This window comes from Balaenoptera acutorostrata, chromosome 15 (genome assembly GCF_949987535.1).
Source record: "Balaenoptera acutorostrata chromosome 15, mBalAcu1.1, whole genome shotgun sequence".
Classification (NCBI taxonomy): domain Eukaryota; kingdom Metazoa; phylum Chordata; class Mammalia; order Artiodactyla; family Balaenopteridae; genus Balaenoptera; species Balaenoptera acutorostrata.
Genome location: NC_080078.1, coordinates 59,650,426 through 59,664,736, shown reverse-complemented (window position 1 = coordinate 59,664,736; position 14,311 = coordinate 59,650,426). Strand labels below are relative to the sequence as shown.

Genomic DNA, 14,311 nt, shown 5'->3' with positions numbered 1-14,311 from the left:
AAACAGACCAAGCTTGAACAGGTCCACCCAGGCCGCTCAAGCCTGCCCACAGGTTTCTTGAGTCGAGGAAACTTTCAGGGGCTGAGGCACTTACCATCATTTCCGCCATCTCATTACAGAAGGTCAGTCTGCCAAGGCCGCCTGGTGCATAAACGCATGCCTCGGCATCTCATTTACCCCTGGTGTTCATGCTCCCTCTCCCCTCCTCATTCCCAGGGGCCAGATCCCCTCAAGCCTGATCTCATTCTTGGGGTGGGAGGGAGAGGAAGGCAGGTGAGAGGGGCTCTCTCTGGGGGATCCTGGTTTCTGAGACAGGCTAATTACAGGCTTCCTAATTAATGAGCCATGAGGTTGCATTTCATCAGCTGAGTCACAGTTGATGTCTGGGCCCCGGCCCCAAGGGGAGAATATGAGGAATCATGGGAGGCGGAGGCCAGGCTGTGTCTCTGCCTTCCTGACCCTCATTCTCTAGACCCTCTCTTTTCAAACCCAGTTCTTCTTACCACCTTAGAGGGTGTCAGCAGCCCCCCTTCCTCCCTACTCCTACCTCTGCTTCCTGATATTTTCCCGGGACTGTCCCCCAGTCTGTCCATCCCTTATGCCTGCCCACCTGCCCAGGACCACATAGAGCTCATTGGTTATTGTTTCCCTGTCACCCAGTTTCTCTTTCTCTTTCTCCCTCAGCCACATACATCACACAACTGGAGCTGCTGTCTGTACCATGGCAACAACATCTCGGGATCCTAGCACCCACTGCCGTTGGCCACAGCCTGCCAGAGACCATTCCTGAGCCACTCTTCCATCTGTCTCCTTGCTCCTTCCCACACTCACCTCCTTCAGTAATTGTACGTGACAGGTACTTTTCCATTTTCATTTCAACCAGAAGATGTATCCATTTACAGGAAGTTAATGCTGCTGAGTCTTTATTGGCGGTAGTGGGGGGAAGGGAATTATTTTATTTTTTGTGCCTAGAGGTATAATATTTTTGAATTTTCAAAAGCTGTGCTGTAGCTTGGTCATGAGTTGTTATTCCATAGACTTTTTTGTTTCTTTAGTTCTGGGTCTCATGGTGGACTTGGGCCCAAGTGGAAAGGTTCTAGTAGGTCGTGGAGTTGGGTGGTCTCCCACCAGATCAGTGCTGGCAATGACCCGTTCCCTGCACTAGGCTCCCGTTCAATGGAGGGATCTTTAGTGGCTCTGTGGTGACAACATCCAGGCCACCCCTGTAGAGGGGACCTGAGTCTGATCTTTGCCAGCCTCTACTACCTTCAGAGCATCTCAGGGGTTAAGTTGGTGACCTTGGAGTCCTTCTACTAAGAGTTGTGAGGATGAAATGAGATAATATGTATGAAGTGCTTAGCACAATTCCCAGGACGGCATGCTCAATATATAGAAACTTTCTAAAAGACTTATTTATTCTTATTTGTTATTTTTGGCTGCATCGGGTCTTAGTTGTGGTGCTCGGGCTTCTCTAGTTGTGGCGTGCGGGCTTAGTTGCCCCTTGGAATGTGGGATCTTAGTTCCCCGACCAGGGATTGAACCAGCATCCCCTGCATTGCAAGAAAGATTCTTAACCACTGGACCACCTGAAAGACTTCTGAATGAAAAGGTTTTTTTTGTTGTTGTTGTTTTTCATACCTGGATGGGCTTCAAATTCTCTATAATCTCCTTGATAATACATGCAAAATCATGTGTGTCCAAACCACTTGTTCCTGGGCCCATCTTCTGGACACAGCTGGCCACTCCACAGGGGATGACGTGGCTCTAAGCCCCCCAGACCAGCCCTGGCTGCTCAGGCTGCCTGTTGGTAGGGTTGGAATCGTTGTCTTTTTTGCCAAAGAATCTTTGGGCTAGAATCCTATAGGTGAGATGGCTGGGTCAGAGGGATCATGCGTATGTAACTTTGCTAGATATTCTCCTCCACAGAGGGTGTACCCCTTGCATTCCCACAGCCTCACCAGCAGATTGTGGCCAAATTTTGAGATTTGTGCCAATCTGCTAAACAAGAAATGGTATTTCAGGCTTATTTTTTATTTCATCATATTATGAGCAAGGTTGAGCATCTTTTGACATGCTTAAAAGGCCATTTGCATTTCTTTGTGGGTCTTTAGTTTTAGAAGCTATATATTGGAATATTAACCATTGTAATACAACTTACATATTGCATTTTCCCAGTTTGTAATTTGTGTTTTTACTTGGCTAATGGTGGCTTTCTTTTTCTATGTAAGAGGTTTTTTTTGTTTTTTTATGTAGTCAAATGTATCAATCTTTCCCCTAACTATATGTGGATTCTGAATTCAGGAAAGTTTTTCTCACTTCCAGGTTTACAAGAATTTCCTCGTTTTCCATTTTCTTCTAGTTCTTAGATGGTTTCCTTCTTCCAGTGACTCCAGCACCACTTACTGAGAGGTCCCCCCTGCCCCAATTTCCATATGCAGTTGGGCCTGTTTCTGGATTTAAAAATTTTTTTCATTGCTCTGTCTGTGTATTCATGGGTTAGTTTTCCCCACCCCCAAATCAAACTGTTCATTTTCAGCTTTTTTCTAGTTATTCTGGCTTGTTCTTCAAAATGATCTTTATAATAAGAATAGTGTGTAATGAGGGCAAATGTCCATTAAATAATGTTAAGGGAAATAGCAGGCAACAGAACCACACAGTACATACACGTGTCTCTTTTTCTTTATAAAAAAATATTGGAAGGGAAAAGAGCCAAGAGAGCCATGTTTGAGTGGTCATCGCTCAGTAGTATGGCTATGGGTAGCATTACCTTGTTACTGATGCAAACCTTGGTGGAAAAAACCTGCCAACTGCCACATGGCTGCCTCTTCCTCCTTCCTCCTCACCTCCTCCCTGTGCCACTCTGGAGATTTTGTCACCCTCTGGGCCAAGGCATCTCTTTGTAAGGGAGGGAGCACATTACAGCAGGGAGGAGCCTGGGGGCATGGCCTCTGCCAGGTCGGGGGTGGGGGTGGCCGGCAAGGTGCGGGCTCATCTGATTCTCTACCCCACTGTCCTGCTCTCCGTTACAAGCTCCCCCCACCGTGTAGGGGTGTTTCCCTACTTTCCCGCGAGACAAGTTCCTAAGCAGTAAGGGGAACACCGAGGGCCAGCACTGTCCAATAGTACTTTCTTTGATGGTGGAATGTTCTGTATCTGTGCTATCCAACAGGGTAGCCACTAGCACATGTGACTATCCAGTACTTCAAATGTGGCTGGTGTGACTGAGGAACTGAGTTATTTTTATTTACTTTAAATAGCCACTCTACTGGCCAGTGCCTCTTTGGCCAATTCCCAATCCAGCCACTCCCCTTCCAGCCTAGAACTGGAAGGAAAGATCCTGCCTGTGTAAGTGGACTGAGCGGCCAAGCAGGCTGGTGTGGGCTGGAGAGGGGAGAGGGCAGCTCCGCGGGAGGGCCCAGCACACCAGCAGCCCCGCCCCTGCCCCAGTGGCCAGCACACAGGCAGCCAGCCCAGCATCACAATACTGCAGACGGGAGGTGAGCAGCAGCCCGGCAGCCCGGCAGCCCAGCAGCCTGTCAGGCGGGTCCCTCCAGGGGCAGGTCTCTTTGTCTGCAGACCTACTTACAGCAAGCCAGGCAGCAGAGGACCATTTCTTGGGGAATGGAAAAGCACCCAGCAGCTGAGTGGCCTCAGGCTGGAGACCCACAGGAGGAAGCAGGGCTGACGAGGGGATGGGGTAGCCTTTCAGCTCCAGGACCCAGAAGTAGACGCCTGGAGATGGAGTACTCCAGGCACAGAGCAGCTGCTCCTCTTGGTGATTCGGTTTTCCTACTTCTTCTACCTTCAGGACTACTTCTGAGTGGCCCTCCTTTTTGCCTGCCCCTGGGGCTGGAGGGTGAAGGCAGAGCGAGCATGAGTGAGGGCGGAGTAGCCAAGGCCTGGGGCCCTGGCCCCACAAGGGGATGGCCAGGATGTGGGGCAAGGCCTCACTCTGCACCTTGGGGATGAAGATTTGGAGACCAGCCGCTGGGGCCCAGCTTCCTGCTCTCAAACGGCCCAGGGCTGCGTGCCCCCAAATGGACTTTTTGTTGAGTAAATGCTACAGGAAAGGGGACATGTGCCCCCACAGACCCTGTGGTCAGGCAAGGGGGCAGTGGGGTCACAAGGCTTTGAAGTCCCGAGGCTTCTCAGAGTCAAGAGTCCAGCTCCTTGAGTTTATTGGTTAACTGCTTTGCGCCCGCCCTGGGCTCTGGTGAGAAACAAACTATCCTTTGAGTCTAGTTGGCAGCAAGAGAAAAGTTATTCTCATTTTCTAGGGGAGAGAAACAGAGCCCAGCAGTGCTTTGTGTGTTTCTGGCAAGGGTGGTGAAAAGACCACTTCATTTTAGGGGACTCTTTAAGATAAAAATGGATGCATTTCCAAGGATGTGGATATGGCTCCACCTGTCCATCACAGGGGCTCCCATGCCTGGCTTCCTCCCAGAGCTCCCTGGGGAGCAGAAGCCTGTTCAAAATGCAGATCACCAGGCCCCCTGCAGGAGGGGAGGAACCTCTGCCCTCATCTGGGCACTCTGCGCTTTATGCTGACCCCACGCTGGCGGCTTCCTCAGGCTCCCAGGTCGGGAGAGACGAGACAAACCCCAGAGGGAAGGCCTCCCAGCAGTGAACTTGCTCTTGGGGAACTAGGCTGTTACCCTGAGCCCATGACAGGCTGAGGGTAGGAACTGCCCTCCCCTCTGTAGCAGTGCTTTTGCTGCAACGGTGGGGCTTTTCCTAGAACACAAGCACACAAGGAAGATAAGGCAATAATCTGGACTGACCCAGACATTTAAAGCCAAAGGACACACGGGAGCCTTGCCAGCCAAGAGGAAAGCCCACCAATGCAGACCTTGGAGGCTCATGTGAGGAGGGGTCAAGGGAAGTGTCACCAGGAGGCAGAGGGGAGGGTGGGTTTGCCTCTCCACAGCCACCTTTGTGGCCATACACACCTTCTAGGAACTCTTAAAAACACATTCTCTAACCTCAACCCCAGATCTCTAAATTCTTACGATCTGGAGTCCAAGAATGGAATTTTTAAATAAGCTCCCTCCTTCCCCCATTAGTGTAAGAACTATAGTTCTCTCTGCCCTGTGAGCAAAGCGTGGAAGCCAGAGAGAACGCTGGCCTCTGCCCTGGAGGGTCCCACTAGAGCAAAGTGGAGGCAGCAGGCCTGTGGGAGTAGCGGAGAGCAGGTGGCTCAGTATCCTGAGTGGCCTGAGGGACCCCCGCAGCCTGTCCACCGGTGGCTGGGATGAAATCTCAAGAATAAAATAAGAAGCATCGCTGTGCTCCTCCTTCCCAAACATGCTCAGAGGGAACAGGGACTAGCACAGTGTATTTTCTCACGGATATTCTTCCATGACTAGGATCTACTCCATACAGTAAACAGTTGTAGGAATACTTATTTTCCCTCTGGGGCTCCAAAATTTTGAATGGGAAAAAAAAATGCAATCTATCCACAAGTATCTTTGCTGAAATAGGCCCCATGCAGAAAAGGTACCTTCTCCCCTCGGAGGGCAGTGCAGCTCTGCCAACACGCAGCTAAGCAAGCCGTCACCAGCCTAGGGAGCTGCTCAACCCTCCCAATTGGCATGCACACCCACCTGCAAACCCTCATGCATCAGATGCACCTGCAAATGCAACTTCTTGTCCCTCAGGCCATTGACTCAAATTACAATCTGACTGGGTTGCAGTGACTGCTCACGGCTGCCCTGTGACAGTCCCACTTTGTGTGGGTGCAGGTGGGGTAGAGGAGTATGATGACACAGACAAGAGGAAGCCCACAGCAGACGTCAACCATTGCTTTATTAAGGCTCGGAGTGGTCTGCCAGTCAGAGGGGCTGAGTCATTCACTCCACAGATCCTTGCCATGCTCCACTTTTGGGTGACACTGAAGGTGGAGGCTCTCTCTGAGATCCCAAGCCACATTCACATCCACCTTGTAGGCTGAGGGGTGTGTGCAGACGACCTGGGGGGCCTCAGAGGGTGGGGCTGGCTCTAGCAGGCCCTGGGCTCTGGCAGGGGGTGCTGGCAGGGAGGCACGGGAGGGCAGGGACATCTCCCCCATCCCTCCCAGCTCAAACTATGGCTTTGTTATCCTATTGCCACTTGAGCGGGCGTGGAGAGCCCTTTCCCTGACCCCTCACTCCGCAGGCCCATGTGCTATGCTGTGGGAGGAGACAAAGGGAAAGCCCGCGAGAAAGCAGAGGCCCCCCTGTGCCTGGGGCCTGGCCAGACCTTAGGAGCTTTGACCCCCCACTCGCTCCTCCTCAGCTCCTCCCAGCGATGGGTCTTCTCAGGTTGAGGCCAGTCACTCAGAAGTGAACCCGCAGAACGTCCTGGTTGGCAAATGGCTGCTGGCAGGCTATGCATGTCATGGGCAGGGAGCGTTGCTTCTCACCCAGGCAGGGCCGGCACAGGAGATGGCCACAGGGAAGCTGGTACACGGGCTCCTTTTTGAAGTAGGGAGAGAACACTCTTTTGCAGGATGTGCATTCGGGGCCCAGGATGCTCCCAGGCTGCTCTGGTGAATCAGGGAAGAAAATAGGCCAGGGTTAGGAAAAGCTGCCCCCAGTCCAGGCTCCATCCTGGAGGTGGGCATGTGCCTGGAGTAGGACAAGAAGCTTCCCTACCCTGCATCCCTTCAGCAGCCTGGCTTCCTCCCTCCCTAGGCCGCCTCTGACTGATCTGGGAGGAGAGGATGCCAGGGAGCCTGAGAATATGGGGAGCCTCCTCTCCATAATCAAATCTCGGTGCTCCAATGAATGCTCAAGAAAAGCTGGCTTCTGAGGGCTGCTGGGCAGCACTGGGCCCTTCCTGCTGCTCTCCCAGCAAGATGGACTTTCCCCTGGATAGGCTGCCAAGGTCAGAGCAAGGCACAAGCTCACCCTGACAACCTTGATAAACTGCAAGAAAGGTGAGATGTGACAAGAAGAAAAAGCAAAAAATGGTCTGAGGTGCCCAGGTTGGGCAGGTCAAGGGGGGATGGAGGTCACCAGAGGGGCAGGGCTGAGGTCTGTCTGTAGCAGACCTGCCTGCTGAGCCTGGCACCTGAGTCTCTTTAGCCCTGTAGCCCAGCAACTCCCCTCCTGACCCATCAATCCCTTTCTTGGGCTGCAGGCTCCTTCCTTCATGCTTCCCACAGGGTCTCCTGAATGAGGGCCACAGTGGGCAGGTCTTGCCACCCCTCCTCCCCAAGCTATACCTGCTGCTCTTCTCTCGTGGCCCTTGCCTAGGGAGGCTGCTCTTTCTTCCCCAATCCACACCCATCTGGAGAGGGCAAGGATGACCTTTTGGGTGAAGAGCCATAAGAATGAAAGGGAGCCAGCCATGCATGAGTGAAAGGGACAGCAAGTACAAAGAGTGGCTGGTCCATTAAAGAAACAGAAAAGACAAAGGTGTGATGTGTGAGAGAGTGGCAGAGGAGGGTGGAGCAGGGCTGGAACATGCAGGACCTCACAGGCAGCAATTTATATTTTATTCCAAGTTCAACGGGATACCCTGGAAGGATTCTAAGAAGTGGAGTATCATGATCTGGCTTACATAAAAAGATCCCTCTGGCTCCTATGAGGAGGATGGGCAAGGCAAGGGTGACTGTGGAGGAGCAGCAGAGGCTGCTACAGGAATCTGGGGGAGCAGTGCAGGAGCTGGGGCCAGGGTAGCAGCAAGAGTAATGGAGCAGAGAGGACATCCCTGAGATCTACTTTGGAGCAGTGTAAACAAGACGATGATGAAAGTAGAGATGAAAGTAGAGAGAGAAATGTAGAGATGAAAGTAGAAAGATCTACTTTGGATCTAGTTTGGAGTCTGTGTAAACAAGACTTGATGATGAACAGAATGTCAGGAATGTTGACGGAAACCAAGGATGACCTCGATGTTATAGGCTTGACCACAGGGTAGAAGATGCTTGCTCTTTTACCAGTGACTGGATGATGGGGGGCTATGGGGAAAAACCTTTGGAGGCGCCTGCAGTTCTGAGTTAGAAATTCACTTAAGATATCCATGAGTTTCCCACATAGAGGTGCCAAGAAGCTGTAAGGGAGGTCAGGATCTGAGTTCCAAGGAGAGGAAGGAGCTACAGGTGAATATGGGCAGTCACAGGCCAAGTGGGCTCTCACTTGAGTGACACAGAGTATAGAAAAGAGGGTCTAAGACAAGAGTCTGGAAGAGAAGGAAGAATCAGCAATGGAAACTGAAGAGAGACCATTGAAAATGGGGAGAAAAAGAGCATAACATCTGGAAGGCCAAGACAGAAGGTGTTTCAGGAAGGAGAGCTGGTTAGCCACAAGAGACGCTGCTGAGAGGGTAAGTGACCATCGAATTTGGGGTCATGGAAATTGCTGGTCACCTGGACAAGACAGGTTCTGGGAATGATTAGGATGGAAACATAATTAGAGAGACAGGGGGTGGAGGGGACAAGAGGCAGAAAAGGTAAGATGGCCTGGGATGCAGGCAATAAGAGAACAGACTAACTTTGGATAGGCAGGAGGAAGCAAGTGTATACCTTATCATTAGCCCCACCAGACTTCATCTTGTAAAAAATGCTCCAGGTTCTCTCACTTTGTATCCTAACCGATCCTATCATCCGTTGTGGTCCCAGGTTCATTTTAGGCAAAACCTAGCACAGTAAGCTATCACTGTTCTAAGATACTGGTGAAAATGTTAATAGGAAGGGATGAAGATGACATACTCAACTTGAAACCACCCTCCACATTTACATAAAGTACCCCAGATGTCAGATGAGAGACAGACTACATAAGAAAAATAAGCAAAAAGGGAGAAACAAACAAAAGTCCTCAGGACAGAGTAATTAACATTAGATCTTACCAAAAAATACCAATCCCCAGCGCCACAGAATTACTAAGAATTGACTAAAGAAAGACTTTCTTGTGAAGAGTTAAACTTCATAGGCAGCCCTTGAACTCCCCCTGGAAAAGGAAAGTCCTGGGTGTTGGAGCTAAGGAGCCTGGGCATAGAGGTTCACAGAGCCCCAGAGGCATGGCCCGGCATCCTGTTCAAGGGCTCTGAGGAGATAGACAGGGCCCCTCTTACCCGAGCTGGAGCCTGGCCTCCAGGAAGCACTGCTCCCTCTTGTGCTGAGGTGCTGGAGCTGTCCCCTGGTCAGCCGAGCTGTGAAGGAGGGCATGGAGCCAAGGGTTGACGTCAAGGCAATTTCTAAGCTTTGTGACAGCTTTTGCTCATGGGATACTGGACCTGTTGAGAGACGCACAGACCACAATATCCAGAGAGGTTTGGCAAAAGCAAAGACCAAAACACAAAGTCCTCTGAGAACCACAAATGGTACTTCTAACTTCAAATAGACACAAACATAAAGAAGGTCCTCCCTAACGTCTACTAATAGACTGTGACGACAGGATACCAGGAGTTAAAGCCCTGGGGTCCCTGGCAGTTCTTACCCATCCCACACTGCTTTCAGGATTCCTGGACTCTGTGCTAGCTTTTCTCCTCCTGTACAAATTGCTGGGCAGGCCTGGGCCACCTCCTGGCTCACCTGTAGAACTGTACCCTACTTTCTGAAGGCCTCCCTGCCTGCCAAGGAAATGACTGGGGCAAGTAAACGCCCAGTTTTGTACCCCTGCTCCCTGCCCCCATGCCCTCCCCAACAGCCTTAGTCTGCTCTTTCCCCATCTCCTCCCTGCTAGGGCCCCCTCAACTCTGCAGGGCCACTGGCTTGCACTCCCTTGGTGTTCGTGTCCTCTTGCTTCCTAGGTAAAGCAAAGCAGTTATTATCAAGTGGAATAATGAAGACCTCACTCTGCCCACTCCACTATCTATAGGGCCTTCTCTGGATATGGGCTGAGGGTGAAGGTAACAGGAGATGGGGACAGCTGCCGAAGAAAGGACCTAGAGATCTGCCTGATAGCAGGGTTCCCCAAAGTGGCACCATAGAAGTACCCCAAAGTGGGGAGTGGAATGTTTGGTCTACAGTATGTAGGACGTAGGATATCCGCTTGAGGCCTTGAAGGGGCACTGGTCAGCGTGGTCCTGTGTCACCAACAAATCTGTCAAGGCCAACACCACTGGAGACCTCCACAAATATCAAGGTCTAAGTACCTTTCTCCTCATCTTGCCTCACTGCACCTCAGATGCTTCCAGGAGTTTCTGGGGGTCTTGTTAACTAAAATTTACACTCAAAGTCAGAGAAGACACATACGTAACCTTTAAGTGTGCTATCTGCATAAGGCTTTTAGACTAAGAGAGGAACTTTAAAGAATGATACAGGTGGATGGACCTAGAGTCTGTCATACAGAGTGAAGTAAGTCAGAAAGAGAAAAACAAATACCATACGCTAACGCATACATATGGAATCTAAAAAAATGGTACTCATGAACCTAGTGGGAGGACAGGAATAAAGATGCAGACGTAGAGAACAGACTTGAGGACACGGGAGGGAAGAGGAAGCTGGGACGAAGTGAGAGAGTAGCATTGACATATATACCCTACCAAATGTAAAATGAATGGCTAGTGGGAAGCTGCAGCATAGCACAGGGAGATCAACTCGCTGCTCTGTGACGACCTAGAGGGATGGGATAGGGAGGGTGGGAGGGAGGCTCAAGAGGGAGGGGATATGGGGATATACGTATACATACAGCTGATTCACTTTGTTATACAGCGGAAACTAACAACATTGTAAAGCAATTATACTCCAATAAAGATGTTAAAAAAAAAGAATGATAGACTCTAAACAGACTAGTTTTCATAAGGAAAAAGAAAAAGTTGTCAAAGAGCTATCTCCAAAAGCACCAAGCAATGAAAATCACAGGGGAATTCTACCAAACGTGTAAAGAGTAAATGAGGGACTTCCCTGGTAGTGCAGTTGTTAAGACTCCACGCTCCCAATGCAGGGGGCCCGGGTCCGATCTCTGGTCAGGGAACTAGATCCCACATGCTGCAACTAAAAAGAAAAAAAGATCCTGCATGCCGCAACGAAGATCTCGCATGCAGCAACAGAGATACTGCATGCCGCAACTAAGACCCGGCATAGACAGATAAATAGATAGATAGATAGATAGATAGACAGACAGATAGGAAGGAAGGAAGGAAGGGAGGGAGGAAGGGAGGAAGGGAGGAAGGGAGGAAGGGAGGAAGGAAGGAAGGAAGGAAGGAAGGAAGGAAGGAAGGAAGGAAGGAAGGAAGGAAGAGTAAATGATTCTAATACTACTAAATTGTTCCAGAGTTTAGAAAAGGAAAACTTCCTAATTCTTCTTATGGAGCAAATCATTGATACCAAAACCTGACAGAAGATGATGTGTACTCGTGCACACACATACACACACACACACAGCTGCAGTCCAATCTCATTAGTGAAGGCAAAAATCCTAAATAAAAACACTAGCAAACAGAATTAAGCAGTACACTAAAAGCAGCATGACCAAATGGAGTTTCTTGCAGGAATATAACACTGGTTCAATATTAAGAAGCCTATTAATGTACTTTACTGTATTAAAAGATCTAAGGATGAAAAATCATAATATCATCTCTACTGATATTGAAAAGACATTAGACAAAATCCAACCACCAATCTTGGGTAAATACATTGAATAAAATAGGAATCAATGGTGTGGGAGAGTGTCTGAAATGGCCCCCAATGAATCCCACCTGAACTTAGTAACTTGCTTCTTACAGAATACAATAGAAGTGATGCAATGTCACTCTGTGATTAGGTTCTACAAGACTGACTTCCACTTGTTTGCACATGCTGGTGTACACAGCTACCATGTTGTGTGCTGCCCTTGAGAGGCCCATATGGCAAGGAATTGAGGGCAGAATCCAGCCACCAGACAAAAGGGAAGTGAAGCCCCCAGTGCAACAATTCAGCAAGGAACTGAAATCCTGCAACAATCACAAGTGACCTTGGAAGTGAATCCTTCCCCAGTCAAGACTTGAGATGGCTGCAGCCCTGCCAACACTTTGATAGCAGCCTTGGAACACCCTAAAGCAGACAAACAAGCTAAGCAATGCCTAGATTCCTGACCGGAGAAGCTGTAAGATAATAAATGTGTGGTTCTTTAAGCCAGTAAGTTTTGGTGTAATTTAAGCCAGCAAAGCATAAAACAAAGGGCAAGTGCCAAGTGTCACCCGGGAGGAGTAGAGATGACGACGGCTTGGACATAAGACGAGGGATTACCTGTTGAACAATCCATGAGCTCACTGGCAGCTTTCATTTTCTTAGCAGTGTGCTCTGAGGTAGTGGGTGAGACCAGAAGGCTTGTGGTAGAAAAACAGGAAGCATTTAAGCCAAGGCTACTGTCTGGGGCATGTTCACCCTGCTCCATCTTCCTTTTCTGAGAGGGCAGAGCAATGGAAGAAGGGGTCACTGCCAATGCAGTCTGTGCTCTCCCAAGCAGGTGGCAGCCAGGGATGGAGTGCTGCAGCAGGAAATGGTCGATCCGGGCCTTCAAGGAGGGGTGAGGCAGGGGCTGGGAGTGTGGAGTAAAGGCTACTCCTGTGAAAGGGTCACTGGGCACTCGGCCCCATGTGGCTTCACTACGGTTACACTTCTCCAGCGTGCTCTGGTCAATGACCTTGCCTGAGGGCAGCAGCATGGGGTAAGGCATGATCTCCAGGGTGATGGGATCCAGGAACTCTTCAGGTACATCCCGAATTACCTCAGCCAGCTCCAGTAGGCTGGAGGGGGCCTGCTGGCCCTCAGACTGGCCCCCAGGATCACAGTCACTCTCCATGGGCAAGGCTGGGGCCTGTAGAGACAAGTCCTGAGGGAGGCTCTCTGAGGCAACCAGCAAAACACTGTCTATCACCTCCTGAGAGCAGGTTTTGGCTGGCTGACCCCATACTTCCAACCGCTTGATACAAGGGATACCACTGCCTGTCACATGGGTGATACAAATCTTGAGATGGGCCACATGACTAAGAGAAAGAGCCCCTTTATTCCAGAGCTCCTGGGCCACAACAGCAGGGGAGGGGAGTGTGGCTTCCATCGGGCCAAAAGGTGGCCTGGCTTTGAAGCCCCTGTGGCTAAACACCACTTGGTTCTGGTTTTTCAACAAGACTTTGCCCACCAAAGTGAACGCTTCTTTGTCCGGAATGGATGGCTCATCTGGGCCTGGGGTCTGGCACTCGGGGGTATTCCAAGACACTCTGCTGGACAAGGCAGATGTATACATTTCCAGGCCAGTGACATTCTGGCCTCCCCCAGCTGTGAGGTCTATGTTAATCCTACAGATTTCCACATTGAAGGGAAAGGAAACTGTCACATAGACTGGTGGCTTAATGAAATACTCTGTCCTAAAACCATGACTTCTCTTTGTGAGGTCTTCAGAGATGAGATTTTCTACTTCATAACCATCAGCTGATATCTAGATTTAATGACAAAAATGAGACACATTGATTTGATGAGATCCAAATGAAGACAACTAGTTTTCAACAACTTGTCACTTCTAAGAAAACTCTTTAAAGAAAATCTGAAGTTCCTCATTTGAAATTTCCTCTATTACATCAAATTTTCCTGGGGTTTTCTTTTTTTTTTTTTTTTGGCAGGCATCCAAGATCAGGTCAAAGGCTGAGGGCAACTGTGTCCCCAAATACTGCCCATCCTTAAAAAATGAGCAATAAAACTCTGCCTAACCAACAAAAAAATCCCTTCAAAATAACATGTCTGTGAAAAGGGGGCAGATTTACAAGTGTTTTTTGGATTGTTTTTGGGTTTTTGGGTTTTTTTTGTTTTTAAATTCAGAGGATGAAAATGTACAGATTTAGGGAAAAATAAAGATGTTCACTGAAGTTCTCAATTTTGTATTTGGACTCTATCAATTATAAGAGTTTCCCTAGGAAGGCATAACAAAGGAACTTCTTGTAAATCTATGAATGATGAAACTTGGAAAAAAAAGTTTGCACAGAGACAAGGACCACAAAACACTATGGGAAATTTAAAACAGTGAATGTGCTAGGGGTGGGATTATGAGTAGCTTTTTCCTTTCTCTCTTTTAATGTTTCCAATACTTGTTATAACCAATGGAAATTTTAAGATATCCTTGTCTGAAGGAGTCAGCTTAACAATCTGGGAACTTGAAATAATGTGCTGTGTGCAGAAATTCCAAATTGGGGAAGAAGTTCAATTCTCCCCTTGGAGTATCCTTACTCCCTGCTCTGGACTGTGGAAGATATCCAGCTTTGTACAAAAGGGGAGGCAGTTTAATTCAAATAATAAAGAACAAGGAATCCACATAACAAATATAAGCCATTATTTCTAGCATGAGAAGTTAGCAAGAACAACAGCATGGGAGAGAGAGAATTTCTACCTTCACTTTGACCTTGAGTGAAATTAAAATTT

At 49.0% G+C, this 14,311-nt stretch overlaps 1 protein-coding gene across 5 annotated transcripts in view; it reads right to left on the bottom strand.

Annotated features, from left to right (window-relative positions):
* Window positions 1–5,787: 5,787 nt before the first annotated feature.
* Window positions 5,788–14,311, bottom strand: part of UBOX5 (U-box domain containing 5) — a 42,280-nt gene continuing 33,756 nt past the window's right edge. For 4 of the 5 annotated variants that reach the window (XM_007195834.3, XM_007195833.3, XM_057528748.1 and 1 more), the window contains 3 exons: window positions 12,149–13,337; window positions 9,052–9,213; window positions 5,788–6,523 (listed from right to left, as the gene is read on the bottom strand). In XM_007195834.3, the coding sequence (XP_007195896.2) occupies window positions 6,315–6,523; window positions 9,052–9,213; window positions 12,149–13,337 (1,560 nt within the window). In that variant the 3' untranslated portion in view covers window positions 5,788–6,314. The remainder of the gene's footprint in view (window positions 6,524–9,051; window positions 9,214–12,148; window positions 13,338–14,311) is intronic. The other variant, XM_007195837.3, reaches the window with a different exon arrangement.